This window comes from Platichthys flesus, chromosome 3, assembly GCF_949316205.1.
Source record: "Platichthys flesus chromosome 3, fPlaFle2.1, whole genome shotgun sequence".
Lineage (NCBI taxonomy): Eukaryota > Metazoa > Chordata > Actinopteri > Pleuronectiformes > Pleuronectidae > Platichthys > Platichthys flesus.
The window spans coordinates 17,498,631-17,525,141 of NC_084947.1; the positions used below are offsets into that span (position 1 = coordinate 17,498,631).

The following is a 26,511-nucleotide window of genomic DNA, read 5'->3' on the forward strand; positions in this document are numbered from 1 at the left end:
CTAAAAAAAAAGAAACGTCTCGCTTTGTCTTTTCACGTGCATTCACACTGTGTTCTTGTCATTTAATAAGGAGAGACGTCTTTAACGAGGTAATGTGGTCTGGGTTAATATTCTCCTAATAGGGACCACGGTGCATAACAAGTTGATCACTGTCTTTATGTAGGTGTTGGGAATAAAGATTTAATGAGCAGCGTTATGTCATTACAGCCACAAGGAAAGTCCATAACACACCTGTCATTTTTTAAGCTTGTGTTATGGGTTAGTTCTGAACAGGGAACGTCTTCAAACCTCACTGACTGTGGTTAAATGTTTAATAAAGCAGAATTAGGCCAACCACTCTGGAAAAATGAGTCCCTGAACCAGGCTAGCAAAAAAACATCCAAGCCCCAAAAATAAATACAAATGAAAAAAATAATAGACGACTGCTCCTTCTTGGAATACAGTGTCCTGCAATAACAATGAGAAAACAGCAGGTCAGATCGGTCCCAGCGCTGGGATCCCCTGCCCGGGCTCCCCGTTCCTCTTTGCACTTTTCACTGCATCTTTATTCACTGTTTGGCATGCTGCTTAGGCTTTAATTAACTCAGAGGTAATGGGATGGAGCCCCTGGGACCTCATTAGGCATTTCAATTAGCGAAAAAATACACAAGGTAGGTTACAGTTTTTGGTGGCCTTGGAGATGAGGAGTAGTGCCAGGGATGGACCAATTATGTCAGAGAGGGAGGGGGGGGCCATCGGATCTGGGGTACTGGCCTGGTTGAGCCCACTGGCACATGGTGTACATTGTACCATTAAAAAGACGCCTTACCAGATAGTAGACAGCACCAGCAGACATAATGGACCGATGCTTTAATTGATTTTCAGCAATCAGATGCTACATAAATGATCTTGACATTGTAGATCTATAGGAGTCCAAGCCATGTATCAATGCAAATTTTACTTTTCATCCGTGCACACTGATAATTGTCTGTAAGGGACTCAGATGGTGACGCCAGGAAACATGTATGCCTAGATATAGACAGCGTTCAATAAAAAACACATGTGGACTGAGGATGTGTTTCCATGCCTGGCAACAAACTGTCAAGTCGTCCACCCTCCCCCCCGCTCGGTTTTAAGCCATCGTTAGCCGTAATAAGTCTTTGCTTGTTTGCTGCTCTATCTTACATCATTCGGAGCAGAAATCACACAGTGCCACGGCTGCCTGTACTCGCAGCCACTTCACCAGTCTGTCAGGGAAATTACAGGTAATGAGTTGTCAAAACAGCCGGCAAATCTGTCTCCTCAGGGCCAAACATCACGTGCAATGTTCAAGACAGTAGCCTTATTATCAAACTGTGTCCAAGTGAATGATTTCCAATGTGCTGGTGATTTGCAGGTATCTTACTGGTAAACATATCTCTGCCTGTTTTTCTTTCTTTTTAAACATTTATTTATTTATTGAAGGGATTCTGTTAAAACATGATTATTACATTTTGAAAATCTTTGTGAAAAACGGGTCTTGAAAAATGCACTAGGTCCTTAATACATTAGGTGTGTATTACTTATGTCAATGGTCATAACCCACATTGAAAAAACATTTTTTTAAGAGAAATCCTTTGGCAGCATGCATGGTTTGTAATGTCTTCCTGTGTTGTATTTTTTTCTGGACGATAACAGATAGTAGCATGCTCTCATTAATCTACAAGACCAACAGGGAACTGATAACTGACAGCTCACATCTGGTTACAAACAGGGTTTCTGAAGGCTCTTAAAAGGTCTTTGAAAGTCTCAAACTAGATTACCTGAATTCTAGGCCTTAAAAAGTCTTGAACATGTAAAAGACAATACGTTCTAGGTCTTAAACACACCTGGGTAGGTTTGAATCATGTCAACGTTTGTTGAGCATTACTTCCGTTGCATTGTAAAAAGATATTTAGTTTTTCTCCAAGAGAAATGTTTTGGCCGCATGCCGGTAATGTCCTTATGTGTTGTATTTCTATCTCAATGATACAGATATTAGCATATCGTAACTGTAACAAACCTACAAACAAGACCAACAGGGAACTGATAACTCAAAACTGAAACTTAAGGGGATTTGAGTACTGTGGGCTCTTAACAGATCTAAAAAAGTCTAAATTTAGTCTTCTCAATTTTAGGCCACGAAAAGTCTTGAATACATTTAGGTATGTCTTAATTTTATAAATATTAATTTGTTCATTTAAGGCTACTTCCATCGCAGTTTAAAGTTTTAACATCATTAGTTTGTAATGGTGAACTGTTTCTCACTGATGCACAGATTAGCTTGCTGTAATAAAACTACAAACAAGACCAACGTGGACCTGATACCTGATGTCTACAAATACTTCAGAAAAAAGACTCTGGACACCTTTCCAGGCTTATCATCTGCGAGGCTACTTCAAATTAAACTAAATCAAATTTTATTTGTGCAGCCCATATTCACAAATTTAATTTTGCTTCAACTTTATTTCGGGTACTCTAAGTAATTCTGGGATGCTGATATTCCATCATATTGTGCTTGACATAGATCCTAAATTTCATTAATTGTGATCTTAAAGGTAAAAGAATGTAAATGTTGAAACCTGCAGAAACCCTTTACATAGCAGATAAACTAATAGGATATTTAATACACGTTCATATTTTTGAAATTTAATATACGATGTGTTTTCTGTATGCCCCCATGATCCACTCACAAAGTAACATGCCGCTGTTTATCTCTGATAATAACAGATCTGGTTCACATCCACTCAACATCTGCCATGTAAGCACAAGGTCAGATTTAATACATGTTAATTTTTGCTCATTAAATTCTTCCAATCTCTTGCCAAGGTTCTTTTTTTGGGGGCCTTCTTTTGATCTTGAATTTATTCCAGGTTAACCACGTTATAGTTCACGTAATATTGCACCAAGAACTGTCATTTCACAAAAAAGAAGAAAGACAATTGCATCAGCATCATTAGGCCTATATCAACACAATAACACATCTTGACACTATTGTGCACACCAACTCCCTGACCTTATATTCCCGTTAATAACAGGATGCTTCACGTGTGGTTTCCCAAAGTGTTATTAATTGATTGTTTCTGTAACATTCACAGAGCTTAGGAAGACTCAGCTGGTGCCTTTGTGGGACCAGGTATGGCTGGCTGTGAGCTTAAGAACCTCCTTAATGTTTTATTCATAGCCATTTGACCTTAAAGATGGAAATGCAAATGTGTGTCAAGAATGAGAGGGATCATTGGACTTTTCAAATGTCAAAGAGGCTGCAACAATTAAGACATATTCATTACATGGACCCACAGGTCCCCCACACCCAGCTGAGATGTAAAACACCTACAATTAACATTTGGATCATTATCTCACCTCTCCAAAGCTGCAGCACAGGCTCAACTGTGATTCCTACAATGTTGTATTAGCAGCTGGTGCTCAGCTACAAAGTTAATTGAATTTAAAGTTAATCATTTTCACTCCATTGATTATTTTTGCACAATAAATATTGATGTTTCAGTCACGCAATCACATGTAGATAACGTAATCTCTCCGTTTTTGTTTTTTTTAATTCACACTGCATATCAATACTGCCATCTGCTGATAAGGTCAAACACTGACACACCCGTCTCTTCTGGAGTAAATACCCCCGTCCTGTCAGCATCAAACCAGAGGGTGGCAGCACCACCACAAATGTTAAAGCTCGGTTCTTCAATAGAAAGAATATATATTTAATTATAACAGATTAAAATAATGGCCATACATCATTTCCCTTTCTACCTCTACAAGTCCATATCAGCTGTGTACCATGGGGGTTTTAACAATAGGAGGATGTCAGCATCACATACAGAAGCAACTACAGTTTATCTGAATCTAAATATTTATTCTCCCTTTGTTTCAACATGTGCCATTCAAATTAATATAAATAATGTGGGGATGATGTCGTCCAGCTGGATTCACAATCAGAGTGTGTTGAATGTGCAAACATGCATTGTTTTACTATGTGCAGCCTTTATGCAGCGTATGTGCGCAGCAAGCGGGACTTTACATCGTCTCTGTTAGAAGAATTGAACACCATCACGTGGCGACAGCTGCCAGATGTGTGGCTTGTTCCAGGAGAACATGAAGTATAAGAGGATTTCTTGTCGCCAAACTTGTGGATCTGGGTTTTCAGGTTGGGAGCAGTGGCTGGGAGAGAAGGTGATTGTGAAAGTCAATGTTTGTATTTGAAACCTGAAACTGTGTCTTCTTTTTTTTTTGTTGGTTTCAGATGCAGCACTTTTAATAGTAAATTTGAACTTTGAGTGAAATCGGTTTAAAGAGAGGGGGGAAGAATGGTGATCGTCCCTGTATGTTGTGTTAGGCAGCATGGGAACATTTGATATTGAAGGTTGATGGAAAGAAGAAAAACAAGCTTAATTTATGGGCGAACTAGAAGTGCTAAGTAGAGAGACTGCATATCTCCATCAATCTTCTCTAAATTACCCCACTAATATATATCATTCTACTAAATAACCCTATTTTTTATCAATATGAACAATTCTCTGAGAAACCAACGAAAACGTAAGATAAAAATGGCCTAGCTCACAGTTTCTTCCCTGACTCGTAAGTTTCGTAAGTTTCCTTTTGATCCAGCTGGTAGTTTTTGCCTGATTCTGTTGCTGATGGTAATAAACAAATTTAATAAATATAGATGTAAATTCACAAACAAGGCAAAAATCTTTGAAGGAAAAGGAGTGATAGCCTACATATCAAAAATGTCTTCATCAAAAGAGAAAAACTCAAACATGTAAAAACTATACTCTACGTTTGTAGATTCAATTAATTTTTTGGCTATATTAATTATTTATTTCATTTCTTATATCAATAATATAAATAATTTTTATTTCACCCCCCCACCCGCAGCGAACCCTTTACTGCCTCTACGACTGCCTCTACTGCTTCTCCGAGCAACAACCCCCCACCTCCCCCCATCACCCCCTGCCCCCCACCACCCCCGTCACCACCTCCCTCCTCACCACAGACCTTTTCACACCTCCCACCCCCAGGACATCCTCACATCACCCACAGCCCCCCACCATCTCCTGCAACACACACCTCTCTGCACCACCCTCATCACCTCCACCCTCAAACCCACCACTGACATCCCCCAACCTACAGTCTGGTCTCCACATCACAGCCAGCCAGGTGAGGCTCAAACTGAGGACAGCTGCGGGACTGGACCGCATCAGCCTTCGTGTGCTGAAGACATGTTCCAGCCCGCTCTGTGTAGCTCTTCAACCTGAGCCTACACCTTCAGAAGGTGCCAGTGCTCTGGAAAACATCCTGCCTGGTCCCAGTGCCCAAAAAAGGACGTCCTGCTGCACTGGAGGACTACAGGCCGGTGGCAATGACCTCTCACATCATGAAGGTCATGGAAAGACTGGTCCCGGCACAACTCAGACCACTGGTGTGCCCATCACAAGCAGTTTGCTTATCAGCCCCATGTTGGGGTTGATGATGCAATCATCTACCTGCTGCAGAAGGCTTACTCCTCCCTGGACAGACCCAACACCTCTGTCCGGATCATGTTTTTCGACTTCTCCAGCGCCTTCAACACCATCCAGCCCAGACTGCTGAAGGCCAAACTCGAGGGCACGCAGGTGAGTGCTCCCCTCATCAATTGGGTCGATGACTATCTGACGGGCCGACCGCAGTTTGTGAGATTACAGAACTGTGTGTCTGATCGTCTGATCAGTAGCATCGGGTCCCCCAGGAAACTGTACTGTCCCCCTTCCTCTTCACAACATACACTGCTGACTTTAAGCACTGCACTGAGATGTGTCATCTGCAGTAGTTCTCTGATGACAGGGCCATTGTGGGGTGTGTTGAGGGCGGGAGGGAGGCTGAGTACAGGGACCTGGTTGACCGCTTTGTGAAGTGGTGTGGGGAGAACCGCCTGCAGCTCAACGCGGCAAAGACAAGGGAGATGCTGGTGGACTTCAAGCCCCTGCCCTCTCCTGTCTGCATCGGTCGGACGGATGTGGAGGTGGTCCGTGCATACAAGTACCTGCTGGGTGTCACACTGGACAATAAACTGGACTGGTCCACCAACACAGAGACCGTCTACAAGAAGGGCCTGAGCCGGCTTTATTTCCTGAGGAGGTTCAGGTCCTTCAATGTCTGCAACAATCGGCTGCAGATGTTCTACAAGTCTGTTGTGGCGAGCACCATCTTCTTTGCTGTGGTGTCCTGGGGTGCGGGCATCAAGGCTAAGGACGCCCACAGACTGAGAAAACTCATCAGGAAGGCAGAGTCGTTGGTTGGCTCTAAGCTTGTCACCTCTTCTATATATCATATCATATTATATCATACTCTTTGTATATTCTTTGTATATATAAGTCTATATACACATATTTGTACATGTGTACATGTTATTATTATATTTATTACTATTATTATTATATATACGGTTGCTGCCATTACTACTGTATACTGCTATTATATTGGTATAATTACTATCATATATAAATATATATTATGTTATATTATGTACTATATATACTGTACTATTTTTATATACTGTCTAACAATAACATTACCATCACATCATCAGTAATATTACCATCATCTTGCCACTGCACCTTATCTATCTATTTATCTTTTGTTTCTGTTTTTAATCTTTCTACCTACCTCAATATTTTTTTTTTTTTAATTTTATTCTATTGTATCATATTTTATTGTTTTCAAATATACCGGCTGCTATGACGACTTAATTTCCCTTCTGGATGAATAAAGTAATCTATCTATCTTAAATTAATTTTTAACTTTAATTTCACGTTGGATATGCTCATTTATATATATATATATTGTCTGTTTGTATTTTAATGCCAGGGATATTTCTATGTGTTTGTGACTCCATGTCGTGTAATAAAGTGGTTCTTGTTATAGCTTCACTCCGCCTGCAGATGGCAGCAGAGCATCACCTGCGTGTTTTGGGCAGCAGAAGAAGAGCTGGCTGGCTTGTACCCGGAAGCAGGAACAGATTTGAGTTGTCAAATCCTTCAACCTGTCGAGCCGGATTTGTCAACGCGGATTGTGACGTGTTGAGCTCGAAGCGGACACACACTAGGACACACTGGACGGTGTGTTGTTTTCTCTGGTGAGACGATGAAGACGCTTTTCCTGCTCCTCACGATATCTCTGTGTTTCTGCTCGGTCTCAGGTGAGTGGAGTTTGGATTCGTTTGTTTTCCTTCCTCCTTCAGACCCACTGTCAGAGAAATATTGGTTTAATCACCCACGTTAGCTAATGAAGCTAATGTCGGACAGCAGCATCCTGACATGACGCAGACGGTGTCAGGTTAAACTAGCCACAGAGGCCACCCTGAATGGAAACACCTCTCTGTTTAAACCGCAACCGCTTTTATTCCCTGTTACAAAACAACAAATACAACAGTAAATGGAACGTTCCACACAGTAAAAAAGGCTCTTATTGAAATCATTTCTAGTTTGAGGGCCAGGGAATCATACTGCCAACCACAGTCTGACTTCTATTGTTCAACATTCATTCTTCTTAAAACCTCCAAGTTCCTGTTAATTACAGTTTGGGGACATAATGAATCATCTAAAACTAGAATTTGACCCTCACCAAGAATAAAGATGTGGCCATAATATGGTCAATAATGCATCTATGCACCTCAGATGACAATGAACTTTTCCTGACAAATTTTCACAGGACCAATTTGCCTGGTTACTATCCAACGTTGGATCAGCGGTGTATGAACCTTGGGTAAACGATTTGGGGTGTTACATGGGTAGACCAACACTGTCATATTCAGGGTACATGTACACCAGTGGTCACCAGCCTTTTTGGGCCCAAGATCACTTTTTAATTCCAAATGTAAGCCTAGATCTTAGATTACATTTCATTTCATATAGCTGACACTTTTATCCAAAGCTACTTACAATAAGTGCATTCAACCACGAGGGTACAAACCCAGAAAAACAAGAATAAAGAAAGTACCATTTCTTCAAGAAAGCCAAACTACAAAGTGCTGTAAGTAAGTGCCGTGTAGGTGCTACTTAATTGTTAGTTTAAACTTTTTTTCAAGGGTATAGTAGGAAGAGGTGTGTTTTTAGTTTGCGGTGGAAGATGTTTAGACTTTCTGCTGTCCTGATGTCATTGGGGAGCTCATTCAACCATTTAGGAGCCAGGACAGCAGACAGTCGTGATTTTGTTGATATCTTCCAAAAATGCACTTAGGAGGGTAATACTCGTTATTTTTGGCAATTTCTGTGGAAGACTGAAAGTACAAGAAATAAATATACATAAAGAAGGGCAGTTGTGCAACTTTTTCTATTCAATGCACAATATTCAATTTAATTTCAATTCATATTTTCAATGCAAAATATGTAACTTCTCAGCTCCTCAACATGTTCTGCAGGGGAGCTGCTACTGCAGCACAATGTTTTTACATAAAGGCCTCGATTTGCATATGGCCACAAATATAATTATTGCACTGTTTGAAATGTACACTCTTGTGCAATCCAATACAGTACACTGCCATACATTTATTACATTTTCAAAGCTCAATTTTATCAAAATGTCTGCTCTGTCCCGCTCTGCCCTTATCGCGCATGCAATTCTCACAAAGCAGTCGAGAATGCAATGCCCCCTGTTCACCGAGTGGCATAGCTTTTCGTATTGCTTTTTGTTCTTTTCAATCGTCTCTCTCCTCTAATCACCTGTCTTTTAATTTATTAAATATTAAAAATGGCCAAAATAATGATAATGAACCTAAAATATTTTTTAATAATGTAATTTGCACTCAATTATCCTGTACACATACTAGATAAATTGGAGACAAATTAAAGGAACAACACACAATTGTCTTAATAAAGTGTTGCAACACAACATGCTGCCAGAACAGCATCCGTGCATCTTGATACTTTATACCTTCAAGTCTGTGGACGCATATAATTCAAATTATCATTTTCATTTTCATACTGATCATGCCGTTTAGTGACTCCCCATTCCTATTGAGCCTGTATGGAGTAATATTTCCAAGCTATTTTGCAGCGTGCAGAGGCTGACTCCTTTGCACTGAAGTCATGGCCATCATGTTACACTACACCGCATATAATCCATTTGATAAAATTGGGGGAACTAACCAGAACAAGATAACTGAGGACATTAATGAAAAGATGGGACAAATATTCCAACGGTTACAGCTGGAATATAGGTATAGTAGTGAAAGGCAAGCAAACAGAAAATGGCAGCATGCATTGCTTTTATTATCAGATTACTTTATAGTCAGTTGTTTAAGGTAGGTTCTGTGTTCTAATGTCAATTTTAAAATCTTCTTTGATTTACTTACAGGGGATCCAGCACAAGATGTGGTTCCACCTTCAAACAAAAAAGAACCAAGCCCATCTGTTCAGGCAAACAGCACCGACAATCTAGCCAAAATGGGGAAACCTGAAGAGACGTCTGCAAATAAAAGTCAGGCCCAGACCAAAAAACCAGAGGCGGTAACTAAGAAAAACCTGTCTGATACAACGACAAAAAGTCAGGATAGCAAAGGCCCAACGACAACGGTTCAGAAGCAGGTGCCTGTTTTGACAAACCAAACCGAGAAGGTAGCACCAAAACCGGATGTCAAGAAGAAAGACACAACTGAGGAAAAACCAGAAGTAAAAGCAGCTGAGAGAAATCCAGGAGGAGAAACTGAGAAAATAACAGATGAAGAAGCAACTGACAAAAAACCAGACGTAAAAGCAGCTGACAAAAAACCAGAAGTAAAAGCGGCTGACAAAAAACCAGAAGTAAAAGCAGCTGAGAGTAATCCAGGAGAAGAAACTGAGAAAATAACAGATGAAGAAACAACTGACAAAAAAACAAAAGTAAAAGCAGCTGAGAGAAATCCAGGAGAAGAAACTGAGAAAATAACAGATGAAGAAGCAACTAACAAAAAACCACAAGATGAGATCAAGAAGGAAAGTCCAGACGGAGAAGAAGATGGAAATGGTGGAAAAACAAAAGATAGACTTCAGTTTAAGATACCTGGAATGGGGGAGGAGACAGAGAGCAGTCATTTCTTTGCCTACCTTGTTTCTGCAGCTGTACTTGTGGCAGTGCTTTACATCACCTACCACAACAAGCGCAAGGTACATCTTTGGTTCCCACTCAGACCACTTTGAAGTTACTAATACTAATTTGGGTCAACCATTGTTGTCTGTGTATTGTTTTTTCAACATCAGTAGATGTAGAAGAATGAAACTCAAACATTTGAGCTCTAGCTCTGTCACGATTCTATTTTCACTCAGATATCCACCATATGTAATGGAAATCTTTTTAACTCATGGTAGTGTCTAATTTTATGAATGCTAAATAGCCTGTGAAGCATATTGCCTTTTATTTTCCCCTTTGTTTAAAAAAAAGAAAATCATTGTCCATACAATCTTCACTTGACAAATATATTCTAAATATATTTACATATATCTAGTGCAGACGAGAACACAAACAAACATACTGGTCCAATAGATGGCAGTTAAGTCTTTTATCCACGATCTGTCAAATTCCAGAGACAGAAAAACATTGTGGTCCAAGTAAAATAAGTCAAGGCATATACTTGTGATCCTGGTAATGTGGTGCCGTAATGATTTATTTAGCTGCAAACTTGTAATTAGACCCCAGCAGTGTCAACCAAACAGACGGAAAAAACGGTATATAGCTGCCGCTATATATTGTCGTTTCTGATTCATGCTCATTACACTAAGGAACATTGAGCATACAGGAAGTACTTGTGATTACATCATTTTCTAAACGCTCCATTTTACATTTTCCATGACAATCTGGCATTTGTAAAATCTGTTTTCTTTGAAGACTAGGCTAGCAAATTGAAACAGTTATTGAAGCATTTTTTTTTTCATTCTCTGTTTTTTAGATTATCGCCTTTCTTCTGGAGGGAAAGAAATCCAGATCCACTCGTCGACACAATTCAACAGAATACCACAAGCTGGAGCAGGAGGTAAATTGATGATGTACCCTCCCCACACTTTTCACTCGACCTTTCTAATCTACTGTCATCAACTAAGTTGTGATTTATGAATTTTCTGCATTGTCTTTCAGCTGTGACCTGAAGTCATTCTTATGAAGATATTACCTGGAGCAGCTGTTTGCACTATGGGTTTTGTGAGAAGTGGGCGAGCGGACATCGGCGTTAGATATTTTCTCGGGGGGGCAACTTGTGTTAATTGCTCTATTTTGTACGTTGTTTTTTTTTAGATGCTCATTGCATGACTATGCAGATTACATTGTTGCCTTATTGAGGGACTTAGTCAGTGAAGGTTTAAAAAAATAAAAAGCATGTTATTTTTGCACTTGCGTCGCTATTCCACTTTTGAGGCAATCATATAATTTGACCCGACTCAGGTTATTTCTGTAGCAGATAAAAAATGAGCTGTTTGGAATCCAGCCTTCTTTGTATAGTACATTAGTGACTGCACTGTGTACGTAAATAAGCCATTTGAATAGTAGTAAAGTATCAGGTGTGTAAACTTTCTGTGCAGATGTTTTAGATGTCTTAGATAAAATGTATTGAGGTTCACTTTAGATGTACAGTAGAACCACAATGGGATTTCGGCTCATGGTGTTGGCCAGTTGAATGTAAAAGCAACCTTTATTTTCAGATGTTTCAGTTTTCTTCCCCTACAGCTTCTTAAAGGCTGATTTGCAAACATGCTGACAGATAAAGATAGAAAAAATAGCTTATCTTTAACAAAAAGGTTTTCTTTTTTGCTACAGGAGGGATGAAGGGATCAACACCTCTCTCATAGCGTCCTGGTAAATATAGCTCTAATACAGCTAAGCTAGGCATAAAGACTGCATTTCTATGAGAGAAGGTAACAAAATCTACCCTCCAGCTCACTTGGTATTTTTGTTTTGTTTACACCAAACCAAAAGTTATATGTTAAGGGTTGCAGTTACTAGATGGAGCTTCATCTTTAGTGAACAGGTTGTTATCAATGTTCTCGTCTCAATCTTCAAGCGAAATGTCCAAACATGTTGAGCCGGTGGATTTAAATGCAGGGAACGAACTTAAGTTTTAACTGCTGTCAGGGTGGTGGGTTTTAATCAAAACGGTGAACTGGAAGAGGAAACTGGCAAACAGCTGCATTGTTTTGTCCGTTGTGCACTTTGGACAGAAAAGGGTCTCTGGGGATAAATCGATTGACCACTAATGCATTATATTTAAACTCTCCTCTTGAGAAATGTGTGTGTTGATGTTTAAAGCTGACTTGTGCCAAATTATGATTTAATGTGAATCAGTGTGTGACTTTTGTAATGTGCCTGTTTCATAATTTAATGCGTTTTTTTTTTTTTACTGGGTCATAATCTATGGGAGGGCTGCTGTGATGAAAGGATACGTTGTCAGTTTTATCTTAGCAGAATCAAAGTATGTCCCAGAAATATATTTTTATTGTGAAATCTGCAAAGCTGTAGTTTGAATAGTCATTCGTCGTTACAGTTTGGTCAAAACCTAAAATGTGTGATGACCTTATACAGCTAAATAGCTTAAGCATAAGGTTTATTTGATTTTTGTTCGAAACTGGCTGTCTATAAAAACGCTGTCCTTCAAATTTTTCATTGCTCATCCAACTAAAAAGACTATTGCCTCTAAAATAAATGCTCTTTGTACTTTTCTGGTCTCAGATGAGTTGTATTCCTGAACTGCCTTCACAACTGCTTTGCTAATTCATGTTCTGACTTTATGTTTTAAGATATTTATTTGAATATTAGTACCACATACAATGATGTATAAAGGTATCCAGTACAATTTGTCATCCAAAGGTTATCAAGAAAAAAGAGTTTGTGTGATGATTGATTGGGTCGGAAAGAAGAAACATTTCACCAGGGATGGGAAATAAAATGATAATAATTGCAATAGAAATTTTCAAAAGAAATTTTACTTATGTTCATAGTATAAAGATTTATTGCTTATTCATTGTGCACAACAGGTTGTAATGATCTACCTCAGATTTGTAGAATGTTTTGCTGTTTAAAACCACAACTTTCACTCAGGAGCAAAATTATTATATTTTCAAAGATTCATGTTATTTCTATATTTAAATAGTATTACAAATCAAATAATTCTTCCTTTGTTGCTAAAACTGGTTTAATTAAGAATCCAATCCTGCTAACTGAATATTCAGACATCCAAAATGTACCAAGTGTCCCCAATAACTTTTCAGGGGTCAAAAAGCAAGAGGCAAGGAAACACTGGTCTTTTTACGAGTATGTGTTGGTTTTAATAGAACATCATTCTGAAAGTTGTAAAACATTGTTTATGTGCGGTGTTTTTTTTTCCACACACACAAACACACACAAACCCCCACACACACAGTATATGTACAGATTTTTACACACACACAATAGGTCCTCACAGTGCCGTCATATTCCTGGACTCTTCTTCGTAAATGTCTGGTATCTCTCCGATGGACGAGGGCACCATTCGGACGGAGTTGCACCCACGAAGCACCATCTCATAGCGGATGAGCTGCTTCCAGAAGCCCACGTTCGGCCGCACCATGGGTCTGGAGGTCCTCACGGTGCCGTGGGCCTCCAGGAGAGAGAGGCCGCCGTGGCGCATGAGGAAGGCGATGCACAGCGCGGAGGAGCGGCTCACACCCGCGTTACAGTGCACCAGCGTGCGGCCTCCGCCCTCTGCAGTCCGCTGGATGATGTCCGACACCCGGTCGAAGTGATCGATGAGAGGGGAGCCCGGGGAGTCGGAGAGCGGGATGTGGATGTGCTCCACCCCGGCGGCAGGAGGACAGCTCCACCTCGTCTCTGTGACGCTGATGATACAAGAGATTTTACAGCTACTGACCTGAGCGGCGTCTCGGGCCGCTCGGCCATTACTGAGGTAGAGATGCTCGGTGACCTGACACAGGCCGGACAGACCTGCAGGACCAGACGGACTCATACACACAGATCCACCGCATGGGATCCACCCACACGGTCTATTGTATACGGTCTATAGATCCACCGACGCTCTGGTGAAACTGCGCGGGACTGCCTGGCACTGGTAGGGCAAGTCAGGACGGACAAACCGCAGACGTGTATGCGCACACGTTGTCGCCCCCTATTGGAAGAGTTTTATTTAATTGAAAACAAAAATACGTTAGTGATTCATACATTGACCTAGTTACATTTGAGATGTTCCGTATGACTGATTTTTATTGATGCTGTGCCAAGCTATGATTAAAACTATGCTCATATTTTACAAAAAATTACTCAAATATTTAAATAAAGGGAGCTCATTAATGATTAAGAAAAACCATTCCCAACCGGCGGCCAAAAATTCCACTACACTTGGCCTGTATCATTTTCTTTTCCTCCAAACAAGCTTTTTATTACCCTTTCTAAGAATTTCCTGATTCTCGTCTGTCCACTTTGACTCACGGCAGGTGGAACATCACAAGCTGACCTGCTGCCATTATTGGTAATTTGTAAAAGAAGAGCTTTGCAGATTGGAAGCTACCTGTGACCCAGAGGTTGTATGTCATCCCATTACATCTCTTCTGAGGAAGTGAAGAACACGTCAACATCTAGTACCAAACCCATAATGTAAACATTAGTTTCCTTCTGACTGCCTCATGCAGCATTATGTTCTCTGACTTCTGAGAAGTTGACGAGGAAGAGAACTCGAAAGGAGAACGATGTTTATCTGAACAAACAGAAAAGCCAACACAGTTAGTACCAGAGACAGGGTCACGTGAGGAGGACCCATCTACATACAGAGTCAAGTCAGAGTGAGGAAGAGGTGCGTAAGAAAGGTCAGATTGTGGTGAACACTGGACTTGAAGTTCAGCAAAAGAGTTGTGTTGTTCCCCGTCGTCCCCAAAAAAAAAGCAGAAACAGATTCATAAACATGACAACAGAAAATCATGTTCGACCTTATGGGATATTTGTCAAATTTTACCGTGCACAGGAGAGGTTTTGTGAAGCGACCCCTCATTTCAGTAGATGTGGGTTCTAACCACAGAGTCACCTGCTGTCTTGCATCACTGTTACAGAAAGAGGAATCAAACCCAGCATACAGTTGCAAACATAAAGTTCAACAGGAGGTGGAACTTTGAGGTTGCATCATAAGTGCACAGAAAACATGACAGTAGTAAGACATTGATCAGTGGAATTTTCCATTACAGACTCTGTTACTAAAACTAAATTGCATCTCTTTACCAGACTCTTGCATTCACTTCCATGTCAGAGGACTCATCAAGTCCATTGAGAAAGGATTTTGTTGTGGGTACAGTCCATGGTGCAGCCTTTTGCAGCCTGCTTTGGGATGTTGTGTTACCAAAGTAGAATGGCATGTAGCCCACAGTATATGATACTGTGTTCTTGAGGAATTTTTGACCATCCTCACAAATTACTGTATATTTAACTATATAAAATGTATATTGTATATTACACATTATATTTGTACAGGAGAATAGTGCCTGTCCAAATTCCACAGATACTCCATTCTCTCTCCAAGCAGTATCAAAGGTTAGGTTATAGATAAAGGACCAACCAACAGTACATTGTAGGGTCTACGTTGAGGGACTTTCATATCTAACTCAGATTTCCCAGACAGACAGGCACCAACTTCAACTTTTATCAACTTCAACTCTTTTGCGTATTTCACCAGTGGCAAGACGGAAGGACACGATGTGATTTAGGAATGCACGTTTTAGCTTTTACTATCCGATAGGATGCGAACACCTACATGTAACATAGAGATTGACAGCAATTCTAGCCATACATGGATGTGCAGTTGGAATGGGGGATGCAAGTTGAGTAATATATAAAGAGGCTGTGGAAGACATCTTTAGATTTGTGAATCTTATCCTTTCACCAGCTTCCAGAAAAATACCATAAAAGTTGTCATTGTGCATCACAAACTTGTTTAATTCACTTGTATATTGACATTATTTCTTTACAAATATTTAATTATTTCAGAGATCAGTTTTCCTCACACGGATTTGATGTAGACCACAACTGTCTACAGTTTATTTGTTTAGTTCATTCTTTTGCTCTGATGTTCCACATATGATAACAGCACAGTATCATGATTTACTCACACCCAAATCCCCTGGAATATCTCACTTTAATGTCCTTTCCTCTAGCACCACCCTTTGGCCGAAGAACACCACAAAAACCTCCACGCTCTTGGGAACCCTTTTGATTAAATGTAGAATTGAAAATAGTATATACACTCCTGATCAAAATCTTAAGACCAGTTAAAAAATTGCATGAATTTGCATTTTGCACTGTTGGATCTTAGGAAGGTTCTAAGTAGAGTTTCAAAATGCAAAAATAAGAAATTGGAACAAGAGCCCAAAAGTTGTGAGCAGGCAATTTATTGAAAACAACAATTTAACTGAAGTAGGCTGTTCATCAGCTGATCAAAAGTTTAAGACCACAGCTCAAAAAAAACCTTAACCTCCTAAAACAGAAATTAAAGTGTCAAAAACTGACTCAGTAATGAGTAGCTCCACCATTATTGTTGATCACTTCAAAAATTAATTTTGGCATGCTTGATGCAAGTGTTTCCAAAAGGCTAGTGCGAATGTTGCGGCAAGTGGAGAAGATGGCTTCACCAAGGGCATCCACTGTCTGGAACTGAAGTCCATTTTTGTAAACTTCCCTTGCCATCCATTCCCAAATGTTCTCAATTGGATTAGGATCAGGGGAACACGCAGGATGGTCCAAAAGAGTGATGTTATTCTCCTGGAAAAAAGTCTTGGTCAGACGGGCATTGTGAATTGGAGCGTTGTCCTGCTGAAAAACCCAGTCGTTACCAACCAGACGAGGGCCCTCAGTCATGAGGGATGCCCGCTGCAACATCTCCACATAGCCAGCTGCTGTTTGACGCCCCTGCACAACCTGGAGCTCCGTTGTTCCATTGAAGGAAAAAGCACCCCAGATTATGATGGCGCCCCCTCCACTGTGCCGCGTAGAAAACATCCCAGGTGGCATCTCCTTGTCATGCCAGTAACGTTGGAAGCCATCAGGACCATCAAGGTTACATTTTTTCTCGTCAGAGAATAAAACTTTCTTCCACCTTTGAATGTCCCATGTTTGGTGCTCCCTTGCAAAGTCTAAACGGGCAATTTTGTGGCGTTGAAGGAGGCGTGGGCTTTGAGGACGTTTCTTGTTTTTGAAGCCCTTCCTTCGCAGAAGCCGTCTGATGGTTATTGGACTGCAGTCAGCACGAGTAATGGCCTTAATTTGGGAAGAGGATCGCCCGTGTCTTGACGGACAGCCATTCGGATCCTCCGGCTCAGCGGCGGTGAGATTTTTTTGGGTCTACCACTTGATTTTTTTGTTCCACATCCCTGAGGATCTTTTAAGAAACGCAAAATGACTGTCTTACTGCGTCCAACCTCAGCAGCGATGGCACGTTGTGAGAGGCCTTGTTTATGCAGTTCAATAATCCTACCACGTTCAAAGACGGTGAGCTTTTTTGCCTTTGCCATCAAGAGATCTTCACAGTATGATTAGTTGACAGAAAATGACATGGAATCCAAATTTTTTCACAGATTTTGGCTTTTAAAGGCTGTGGTCTTAAACTTTTGATTAGCTGATGAACAGCCTATTTGAGTTAAATTGTTGTTTTCAATAAATTGCCTGCTCACAACTTTTGGTCTCTTGTTCCAATTTCTTCTTTTTGCATTTTGAAGCTCTTATTATAACCTTCCTAAGATTCAACAGTGCAAAATGCAAATTCATGCAATTTCTCAACTGGTCTTAAGATTTTGATCAGGAGTGTATTATCTTTTAATATATATACCACAAAATTCGTCACATCTGCATTACATAAATTAAATAGTGTGTGTGAAGCATTTGCATAGTTCTTTAAATCTCAACACAAATTACTTCTTGTTTTTCTTCTTATTGTGATTATGATTATTGTTATTATTACTATTATTATTAAAAGCCTTTACACAACACTTCAAGTGCTTCACTGAAAACATGAGGAGCTTCATTAAGTCCCAATGCAACAGTGATTAAATACGAACCACACAATGAACCACTGCGGTCAAGCCAGACGAAACTCGCATCTCTGTGGTCAAATCAGCCGACACAGAAATTCTACTGCACTCATTTACTGACACTTATGGTAAACGCATCCAAACCGCCCAGAAAGGTGACGGCAACGGAGTACTCGAAGTTAGAGGAAGAGCTCATGTGGGCCTACGTCCGGTTTTCAAAATAAACTGTTAACATTGAGCTTATACAAAATGCATAATTGAAAAAGAATTTCTTGGATTAAATACACAAGAAGTATACATTGTCTTACCTGTGTCATTTATATGAATAGCATTTTGACAAGATCAATTATGAGATTTTACAAAAATAAAAATCGCTTCAAGTAGGTAATTTCTGGATACTTCAAAGTACTGTAAAAACACTTTGCTCAATAAGTTCAGAGTGAAACTGATATGCCTGTGTTCAGGACCTCTCTGACTACCTACATGCTGAATATAAAACATACTTACTGTATAGATTAAGAGATTTTTCAAAGTAAAATCCATCATTTTCACTGTGGAATAGAACATTTCAGGATATTTCAAAGTTCAATAAAAACACTTTGCTTAATAAGTTCAGAGTGAAACTGATATGCCTGTGTTCAGGACCTCTCTGACTACCTACATTCTGAATATCAAACACATTTACTGTATAGATTAAGAGATTTTTTCAAAGTAAAGTCCAACATGTGTACAATCAAATCAGTTCAATCTATACAGTAAAAAATATTTGATAAATAGCATGTAGGTAGTCAGAGAGGTCCTGAACACAGGCATTACTCTGAACTTATTGAGCAAAGTTTTTTATAGAACTTTGAAATATCCAGAAATGAACTGATTTGATTGTAGGGGAGAGAGGGGTAATGTGGGACATCGGGTAATGTGAGATTCCCCCTGTATCTAGGCAACTGAACATTTTTGTGGTCATTTGACCATTATGTTTTCAAGCCCCTCCCATTCCCCCATTGCCATGAAGGAGAAGTTGGTGCTGGTGCTGTGGAAATATGTTTTTCACAAAAATGGTTCTTTGCATGTAAAAGTAAATTTTCTTGCTTTGAATTTAATCAACTGTTGTGTCAAAACAAATAGAATCAGGTAGAAAACTTATATCATACATGTTGGTGAACTTCCAACATATAAAACCATGTGATTGATGCTAGCTGAACAACCCTCAAAAGATTCATAAAGATAAAAGAGAAAAGGGAAGTAAAATCAGCAGCCTGGGGTGCAGTAGCTGAGGTAAAGAGAATATTCACAGATGAGATGGAGGAGGAGCTTGCCAAATACATAATTTAGCTGACCAGTTCCATGGCCTTGCTCCAGTTAAGTGCCGTGAACTGGTATTTGAATACGCAGAGAAAAACAATATCCTTGTCCCTGCCAATTGGACAGAGAAACAATGTGCCGGTAAGCAAGGGTGTGCAAGAGATCACATGAATCATAATAATCATAAATGTGCTTAAGTGATCAATCCCCATGATTCTGTTACTAGTCTGATATTAGTTTTGGAATGTCTGGTTGTCAATCTAGCTGTCGGGATTTTAACTATTACAACATGTTGTCATGGTAGTTTTAAAGTGGAAAAAGTAAGCGGACTACTTCACCCCGTAGCTGGGGTAAAGTGGGACACAAGACCACTTTTTTTAAAACAATCATATTTTCACTGCCCTTTGTCCTGAAGACATTCTGTTCATTTTCCATTTCTAGAAAACATCCTGAATTATTGGGAAACGTGTCAAAATATATCATTTTTGCTCGCCTAGAGTGGAGCAAATGTAATAAATGTCCCGCATTACCCCGCTCTCCCCTACACGTGTTGGACTTTACTTTGAAAAATCTCTTAATCTATACAGTAATTATGTTTGATATTAAATACATTGATAATTTGAAAGGTCCTGAACACAGGCATATCAGTCTCTCTCTGGAATTATTGATCAAAGTACTTTGAAATATCCAGAAATTAGCTACTTGAAGCTAAAATTATGTGACTTTTATTTTGTAAAATCTCTAAATTGATACAGTCAAAAAGCTATTCATACAAATTACACGATAAATGAGACGATATTTACCTCTTGTGAATATAATCTAATCAATTTCCTTTTCAATTATGCATTTTGTATATTTCCTGTATGTCAACAGTTTATTTTGAAAAAAGCTTTGGATGCGTTTACCATAAATGTCAGTATGTTCGCGCAGTAGAATTTCTGTGTTGGCTGGCTTGACCGCAGTCAATGAAAGGATGTGTGTGTGTGTGTCTTGTGTGTGTGTGTGTATGTGTGTGCTCGCTAGTGTGTGTGCGTGTCTGAGTGTGTGCATAAACCAGTGGATCATGAAGTTAAAAGGAGTTATGTCACAGTGTGTCTCAGTAGAAGTGCAGCAGCAGCAGCAGCACAGTGTGTTGTTGGGTTTCAGGTGGATGCTGCTGGTGTTGGTGGCTGCAGGCGGTCGCTGCTCTGTTGCCCTGGAAACACAGATGGTGGATGAAGGGCGCGCATACAAAAGAGAGTAGAACCTGTGGCGGCGGCGGAGGCAGCAGCTGGAGAGCGAGAGAGCACCGGCTCATTCAGTCCTGTGCTCTCTCTCTCTCTCCGTGGTAGGGGACGTTTTCTCTCCCTCCCTCCCTCCCCCTCTCTCTCTAACACCTTCCATCCATTTCCTTTGTCTCGGGGGTTTTCCGTCTCCACTTGTCCCTGTTTACCCAGGACTGGACCATCCCGTCAGTCAGTGCGCAGCTGTTGTTGGCACTCCCACATCTGCTGCTGTCGGCTCCACAACCATATAGACGACGCTCGGCCGTGGAACATGTTAGTGTGTGTCTGCGGAGAGCCGCCTTTCACGGCACAAACACACACAGACACACACAGACACACACACCCACAGAATTGCGTGTGTTTGCTTGCAACACTGCTTTTTTTGCCAGGATGGAAAGAAGAAGAAGAGAAGGAAGACGTGGTTTCTTTTTCACCGCGATGCTGCAGGACAGGTGCGTGATGAATTAAGGAATCAGGTAGGAGAATGAAAATAATCCCGTAGTTCATTTTATTCTCTTCTTCTTTTGCATTCACACTCATTTTGACTGTGCTTAATATCAACGTATATCACATTGGGTGATTTCAGTCCCCTGATTGGATAAACATTCACTCATTTACCATCCTGCAGCAGAGGGCCTGGTGTGAGGAGAATGTCTTGCCTCAACGTGACACCCTTGGGGGGTTTATGAATATCAAATTATGTTTATTTATGGAAAAACAATCTCTGGTGGAATCATGGCATGTTCAGATATACGATCTGTTTAATCTTGCCGCTGTAGGCAGTCGTAGGCTACAGCATAGCCAATACACGGGCTTTCATCAGATAGGTAGTTTAACATATATAGCATGACTGCAGTTTCTGTAACCTATTGTTGTACCTTTTAGACATAGTCTAAAGTTCTTATCTTATGTGAAATATATAATTATTTAGTTTCTGGGTCACTATAAGGCAATGTGGGTCAAAATATAGCAACAAATTTGATTTAAAAGCATAGAGGCTAAACTGCAGATGTCTATGATCAGCTACTTATGTTTTATACATTGATTCTTTATGCCTTATCTATTTAGGTAACCTTGTGGACACTGCTGCACGGACATGACGCTGTACTTATCTACGGAGCTGCTGACAGGTCACCTTTCAGGACGCCAGGAGGATCCACATGGGAACCAACAGCTTGACAGGTTATGTGTATTGGCTGGATTATCTTTATTCACATCGTGACAGAAGTTAAGGACAGGCACATTCACAGGAGACTTTAATGGCAACTCTGTCAAGCCAGTAAGATAAATTACATCAATTAAGCCTATTTCCTGTGATCCATCTTTTAGCATTGGGTGTATTTCATCCCTGTTGTCTCTAAATAAAAAGGAGAAATGAGAGAAGGGCCATTCCCTGGGGTTACACAGGGAAGACAGTTGGGTTGCGTCCCACTTTTCTGCTGCTTTGTGTTGTGTGTTCCTCTCCAGTTACACTGAAGAAAGAGCAGATCTGGGCTCGCCCTGGACCTCATTGTAAACCTGGCGACATTGCAACCCCCCCCCCCCCCCCCCCCCCCTCCGCTGTGCCAACAAGACTGGTAAATGATCTCTGGGTATATTTACACCACCCTGACTTTTATTTCCCTCATGTTCACTTTACAGCGTGAGTTGTTATATAAGGGTTTTGGATGAATATAAACCGCTGAGCCCATTTCTATGGAATCTTATCTTGGCTCTGCCCACATACAGTGTGTGTCCCTCCCTGTTTATATATGTGTGTTAAGCCCCTGTGCTGGCTGAGAGTGCAGATAAATGGGGAACAGATGGAACATGAGAGATTAGTTATGTGTTAAATCGCTGCCATATTTTCTGCTATATGCCACTCTCCTTTCCAGGATTATGGTTCAGAGGGGAGATAAACCAACCTAAAAGAGTAGACCATGACCAAATCAGATTAGCATAACCTACTTTTCAGATTCGTTTATTCAACATTAGGCAGGATTATCCTGTAAAAAAAAGTGTTTGCATATTTGTTAGACCGCAACAGAAATATGTCTTTAAAAGCATGTCTTGTAGGTGTCGTCAACAGGAATGTAAAGCTCATCATTGTTCACTTTCTTGTAACTGTATCCCCCCCCCCCCCCTCCCCCCCTTCCCCCAGGGATCGATGCACGATGCCACCACTGCTCTCCTGCACCTTCAGACGGAGAGGATCCATGTTGGAGTGTTCCCCCACCTGACAGATGATCTCTGCTGCCTTTGTGCGTCAGTGAACGCAGCTTTGAAGAGTTAAAAACCCCGCCGCTCCTTAGTGTAGTCAGTGTGAGCATGATCAGATTAAACAGGAATGTATTTCATCTGAAAAAGTTTTTCGCTGGAGCGTTGAGGTTGTTTTTTTGTCACCCCCTCAAACGTCTGTGTTTCACCCCCCTCATCCCCTGCTGTGAGTAATACCAAATCCAGCTTCATCCACCCCCGCTCTCACTTTTGGCTGATCAAAACCACTGACACTGCAGCCATCGAACGCGTCACGCTCGCTTTCCTCAGCTGCCGTGTGCAGTGACCTCTTCCCACTGTTACCTTGGTAACTCTGTCTCACGCTGTAGTCACTTCTCGCCCGTGTAGGAGACACTTTTAACAACAGTGTTTCCTTGTGTGGTCATTTCCCAACAAAGCAAGAATGTATCTGGGCCAGGACCAGAATACATTGTTATACATTAATGGTATTCTAAGTGTGTGAGGATGGTGTCCACACATTTTACAAAGTGTGATCTACACAGTATGTCTTTGTTTGTCTTGAATCCTCCTAATTTGAGTAACTTTATACAGAAGGTTTTTTTTACTGTCAGTGTGGGTGTGTTTGTGTGTCTGTGTGAGTGCTCTGGTGTGTATGCATGGGCTCTAATCAGGTTTGTGTGTGTTCATCCTCGCAACTGTGCATGTGTATTTGTCTGTCTGATATTTGCACAGGGCCTGAAACTATAAACTGCTTAACTGTGATTTCCCCATAGCCGAAGACCTTCTTTAAAAAAAAATGTGCAAACGCCACTGGATGTAACAAAAGTATTTACATATGATTCTTAGCATTTGTTACGACCTCATTGTAGAACCAGTTGGGTGATTGTGATTTAGATAATCACAAGAATGCTGCTGGAAATTAATGGTGTGTAGTTTTCTAAACAACGCCTGCTGGCATTAATTACACTGCTCGGTTGCTCGCAGCCTCGTCATCTGATACTTAAGCAAATGACATCAAATGCTAATAATTACGTGCAAATAGCTTTCTACCCAGGTCTGGATCGTACTACTAACAGTATCTCACTAATACCTAACAGTACTAATGTGTGCTAATGATGATTACTAACCTGTCCTCTGAATGCTGTTGGCTGGCCTGGTTCCTCTCTAACCCAATGACTAACCCTCTGCTTTACACACTCCTCTCTCATGACCCTGCAATCCTTCTACCAATGGCCACCATCAGATTAATTATTAATCACAAAGAAAAATCTAAAACCTTTTTAGGGTGAGCTCGTCAAGAAGGGTTTCAGGACATGGGAAGGGAAATGTTATTAACCACCAAATGAAAAGAGGAGCAGACGCAGCTGCTGGTATAAAGATGGGTTGACCACGCACCTAACAGAAGCTGACTCTCATCTGATTCCACGTGATCTTTACAGTTTATTCACTCGCCAAGGGCTGAATCCAAACATTCGGAGAGCAGCTTTGTGTCTGTGTCTGTGCCCTGCGTGGTCAACCTGTGCAGGTGAGTGCCTGGCTTGTTGTGCAGTGACACACACACAAGCCAAGCAAACCTCCGCTCCACTACTAACTCCATATGGTGTTGATACTAACAATGGCGAGGGTGTAAATACCCGCCTGTCGCTCTTACTAACATCTCTTTTCTCCCTGACTGAAACACGTTCAGTCCTGATGTCTCCTTCTTAATTTCCTTGATCCGATCCGATCTATATGAGCACCAATGATGTTCCTTAAATCACATTGCATGGAAACCTTTATCCTAAATATCCTCTATAGTGTCATGAATAAGTGCAGTGAGCCGTACGACTAAAACATCACAAGTCCTGTTGACTGAGCTCAGCAGCTACTAACATCACCTGAAGTGAACAGTTACTAACCCGAAGAGCGTTTTCAACAGCTCTCTGCAAACTAACAAACTAACCCACTAATAAACTAATGATCTAACAAAAACAACAACTAAATTTACTAACTCACTTTGTGATGAGACTTACTGAAGCAGCCTGATTTTGAGGAGTTGCATTATTTATTTAAAGTACTAACAGAGTTAATATTTTATGAATTCATGACAGGATTGAATATGCCTGCGTGTGTGTGTGTGTGTGTGTGTGTGTGTGTGTGTATGTGTGTGTGTTTGTGTGTGTGTGCGCGTGTATCAGAGAGAGCACAGAAGAGCATGTGAGTGTTTGCGCAGAATGTGACATGTGACCACAGTCATCGGAGCCAAATGTTTCCACTATTACTCATTCAAAAGAAATGAGCATTAACATGCCTCTAAATCTCAGTTAAGACAATCGGCCGGTGCATGTGAATGCATCATGGCATGTAAATAAAAAGGAGTTCAATGTATACAACTATTTTTATTCCTTATTTCTAATTCATCAGCTGTCTTTTACGATAAACTTATGTAATAAACATATCTAAACAAAACAGGTTTTCTGTCTCTCTTTCATAACAGCTAACAACCAAGCGTAATGCAAAAGGTCCCGTGCAGCCACGTATTCGACCAGCACAACATCTTCACTCTCCTGACTGTTGTTATCATACTCACACATCATTACTGCCCACACACATATACACAAGGAAAGATTCAACAGTAGTACTCTCATACTGATAACATTGGTTGTGTTATTTAAAAGATAATAAATAAAAAGTCTTTCAATGGTCTGTATCTGAATTTGATCTCTGAACCACTTGGGGCTTGGGTTTAATTTTTCTAGGTAAGAAGTTCAGTCTTTTGTGACATGCACATATATCTGGACACATTTATTTTTTAAATGAACTAAGTTACAAGTGATCTGTGTGGAGGGAGTTTTTCAAGGTTTGTTCATGTTTACAAGTAAAATAAGTTTAAAAATAATATTAATCTTGGTACATTTGGCTACACATCAGTAGGATTTTAGATTTGTCATGGGTGCTTTGTGACAGCAGGGGGCAGCAACCCTTCACGATTTTATATTTTTTTGGTGCAATATGAGTTTTTCCACTTGCTTATTGGATTTTCAGCAGCTGCTGGAAAAAGGTTTGCACTGGTGTAACGATGTCAAACTGTTTACTATTCATTTTGATCAAATTTCACGTTGATGGTTAAAACTACCCGTCTCTGAATTTCTTTAAACCTCATGTTCTATTATGGGATCGTACTTGGTGACTTAAATAAAATAAAAATAAAAGTGTGACACATTTGGTTGTTGATTCCAATCCCTTGTCTGTTGAGATAAAAGGGTCAAAGGTCACCAGCAATGCAGACAGCATCAGAGTCCAATAACATTAAATCCGCCAAAGTGTCCCACGGTTTGTTCAGCCATGACCAATTAAACTTCTTGATGTATTTATTACAAGTACTAAATACATCAAATACATCTAATAAATACCTATTTTTCTTGTTTTTCTGGTTCTTATGCTCCAACTAAATGATTGACATTTAGTTGGAGTATAACAAACACACACACACACACAAACACACACACACACACACACACACAGACACACAGACCTCAGTGAACCTTCATTCCAGCGTCCTCCTTCGCCTGTGTCAGACAGACGAGGGTCTACTCTGCTCTGCCCCTCATTTTAGCTCGATGTGATCCAGATGAGGGGGGGTTTTTCCAAAGGTAGGAGCAGCGCAGGGCCTGGGGTCTTCATGGGTCAGCTGTAATTCACCACAGAGCTCAGAGAGCAGAGTCTTAACACCCACA

At 40.5% G+C, this 26,511-nt stretch overlaps 2 protein-coding genes and 1 long non-coding RNA gene across 4 annotated transcripts; 2 read left to right on the forward strand and 1 right to left on the reverse strand.

Moving 5' to 3' along the window:
- Positions 1-6,979: 6,979 nt before the first annotated feature.
- tgoln2 (trans-golgi network protein 2) lies at positions 6,980-12,670 on the forward strand. The gene is made up of 4 exons (XM_062382654.1): positions 6,980-7,189; positions 9,346-10,133; positions 10,913-10,996; positions 11,098-12,670. The coding sequence occupies exons 1-4, from the start codon at positions 7,135-7,137 to the stop codon at positions 11,101-11,103; spliced, it is 933 nt and encodes a 310-aa protein (XP_062238638.1). The 5' UTR covers positions 6,980-7,134; the 3' UTR covers positions 11,104-12,670.
- Positions 12,671-13,252: 582 nt separating this feature from the next.
- Positions 13,253-14,164, reverse strand: LOC133948710 (dual specificity protein phosphatase 18-like). Its single transcript, XM_062382667.1, has one exon. It carries the CDS (start codon positions 13,952-13,954, stop codon positions 13,409-13,411), a length of 546 nt encoding a protein of 181 aa, XP_062238651.1. The 5' UTR covers positions 13,955-14,164; the 3' UTR covers positions 13,253-13,408.
- A 6,368-nt stretch (positions 14,165-20,532) lies between these two features.
- LOC133948719 (uncharacterized) lies at positions 20,533-25,045 on the forward strand. 2 transcript variants are annotated; one of them, XR_009920089.1, is made up of 3 exons: positions 20,533-21,054; positions 21,647-22,155; positions 22,719-25,045. It is a non-coding gene; the product is annotated as an uncharacterized LOC133948719 (long non-coding RNA). The 2 variants fall into 2 exon arrangements; XR_009920090.1 differs by having other exon boundaries at positions 20,541-21,030.
- Positions 25,046-26,511: the final 1,466 nt, after the last annotated feature.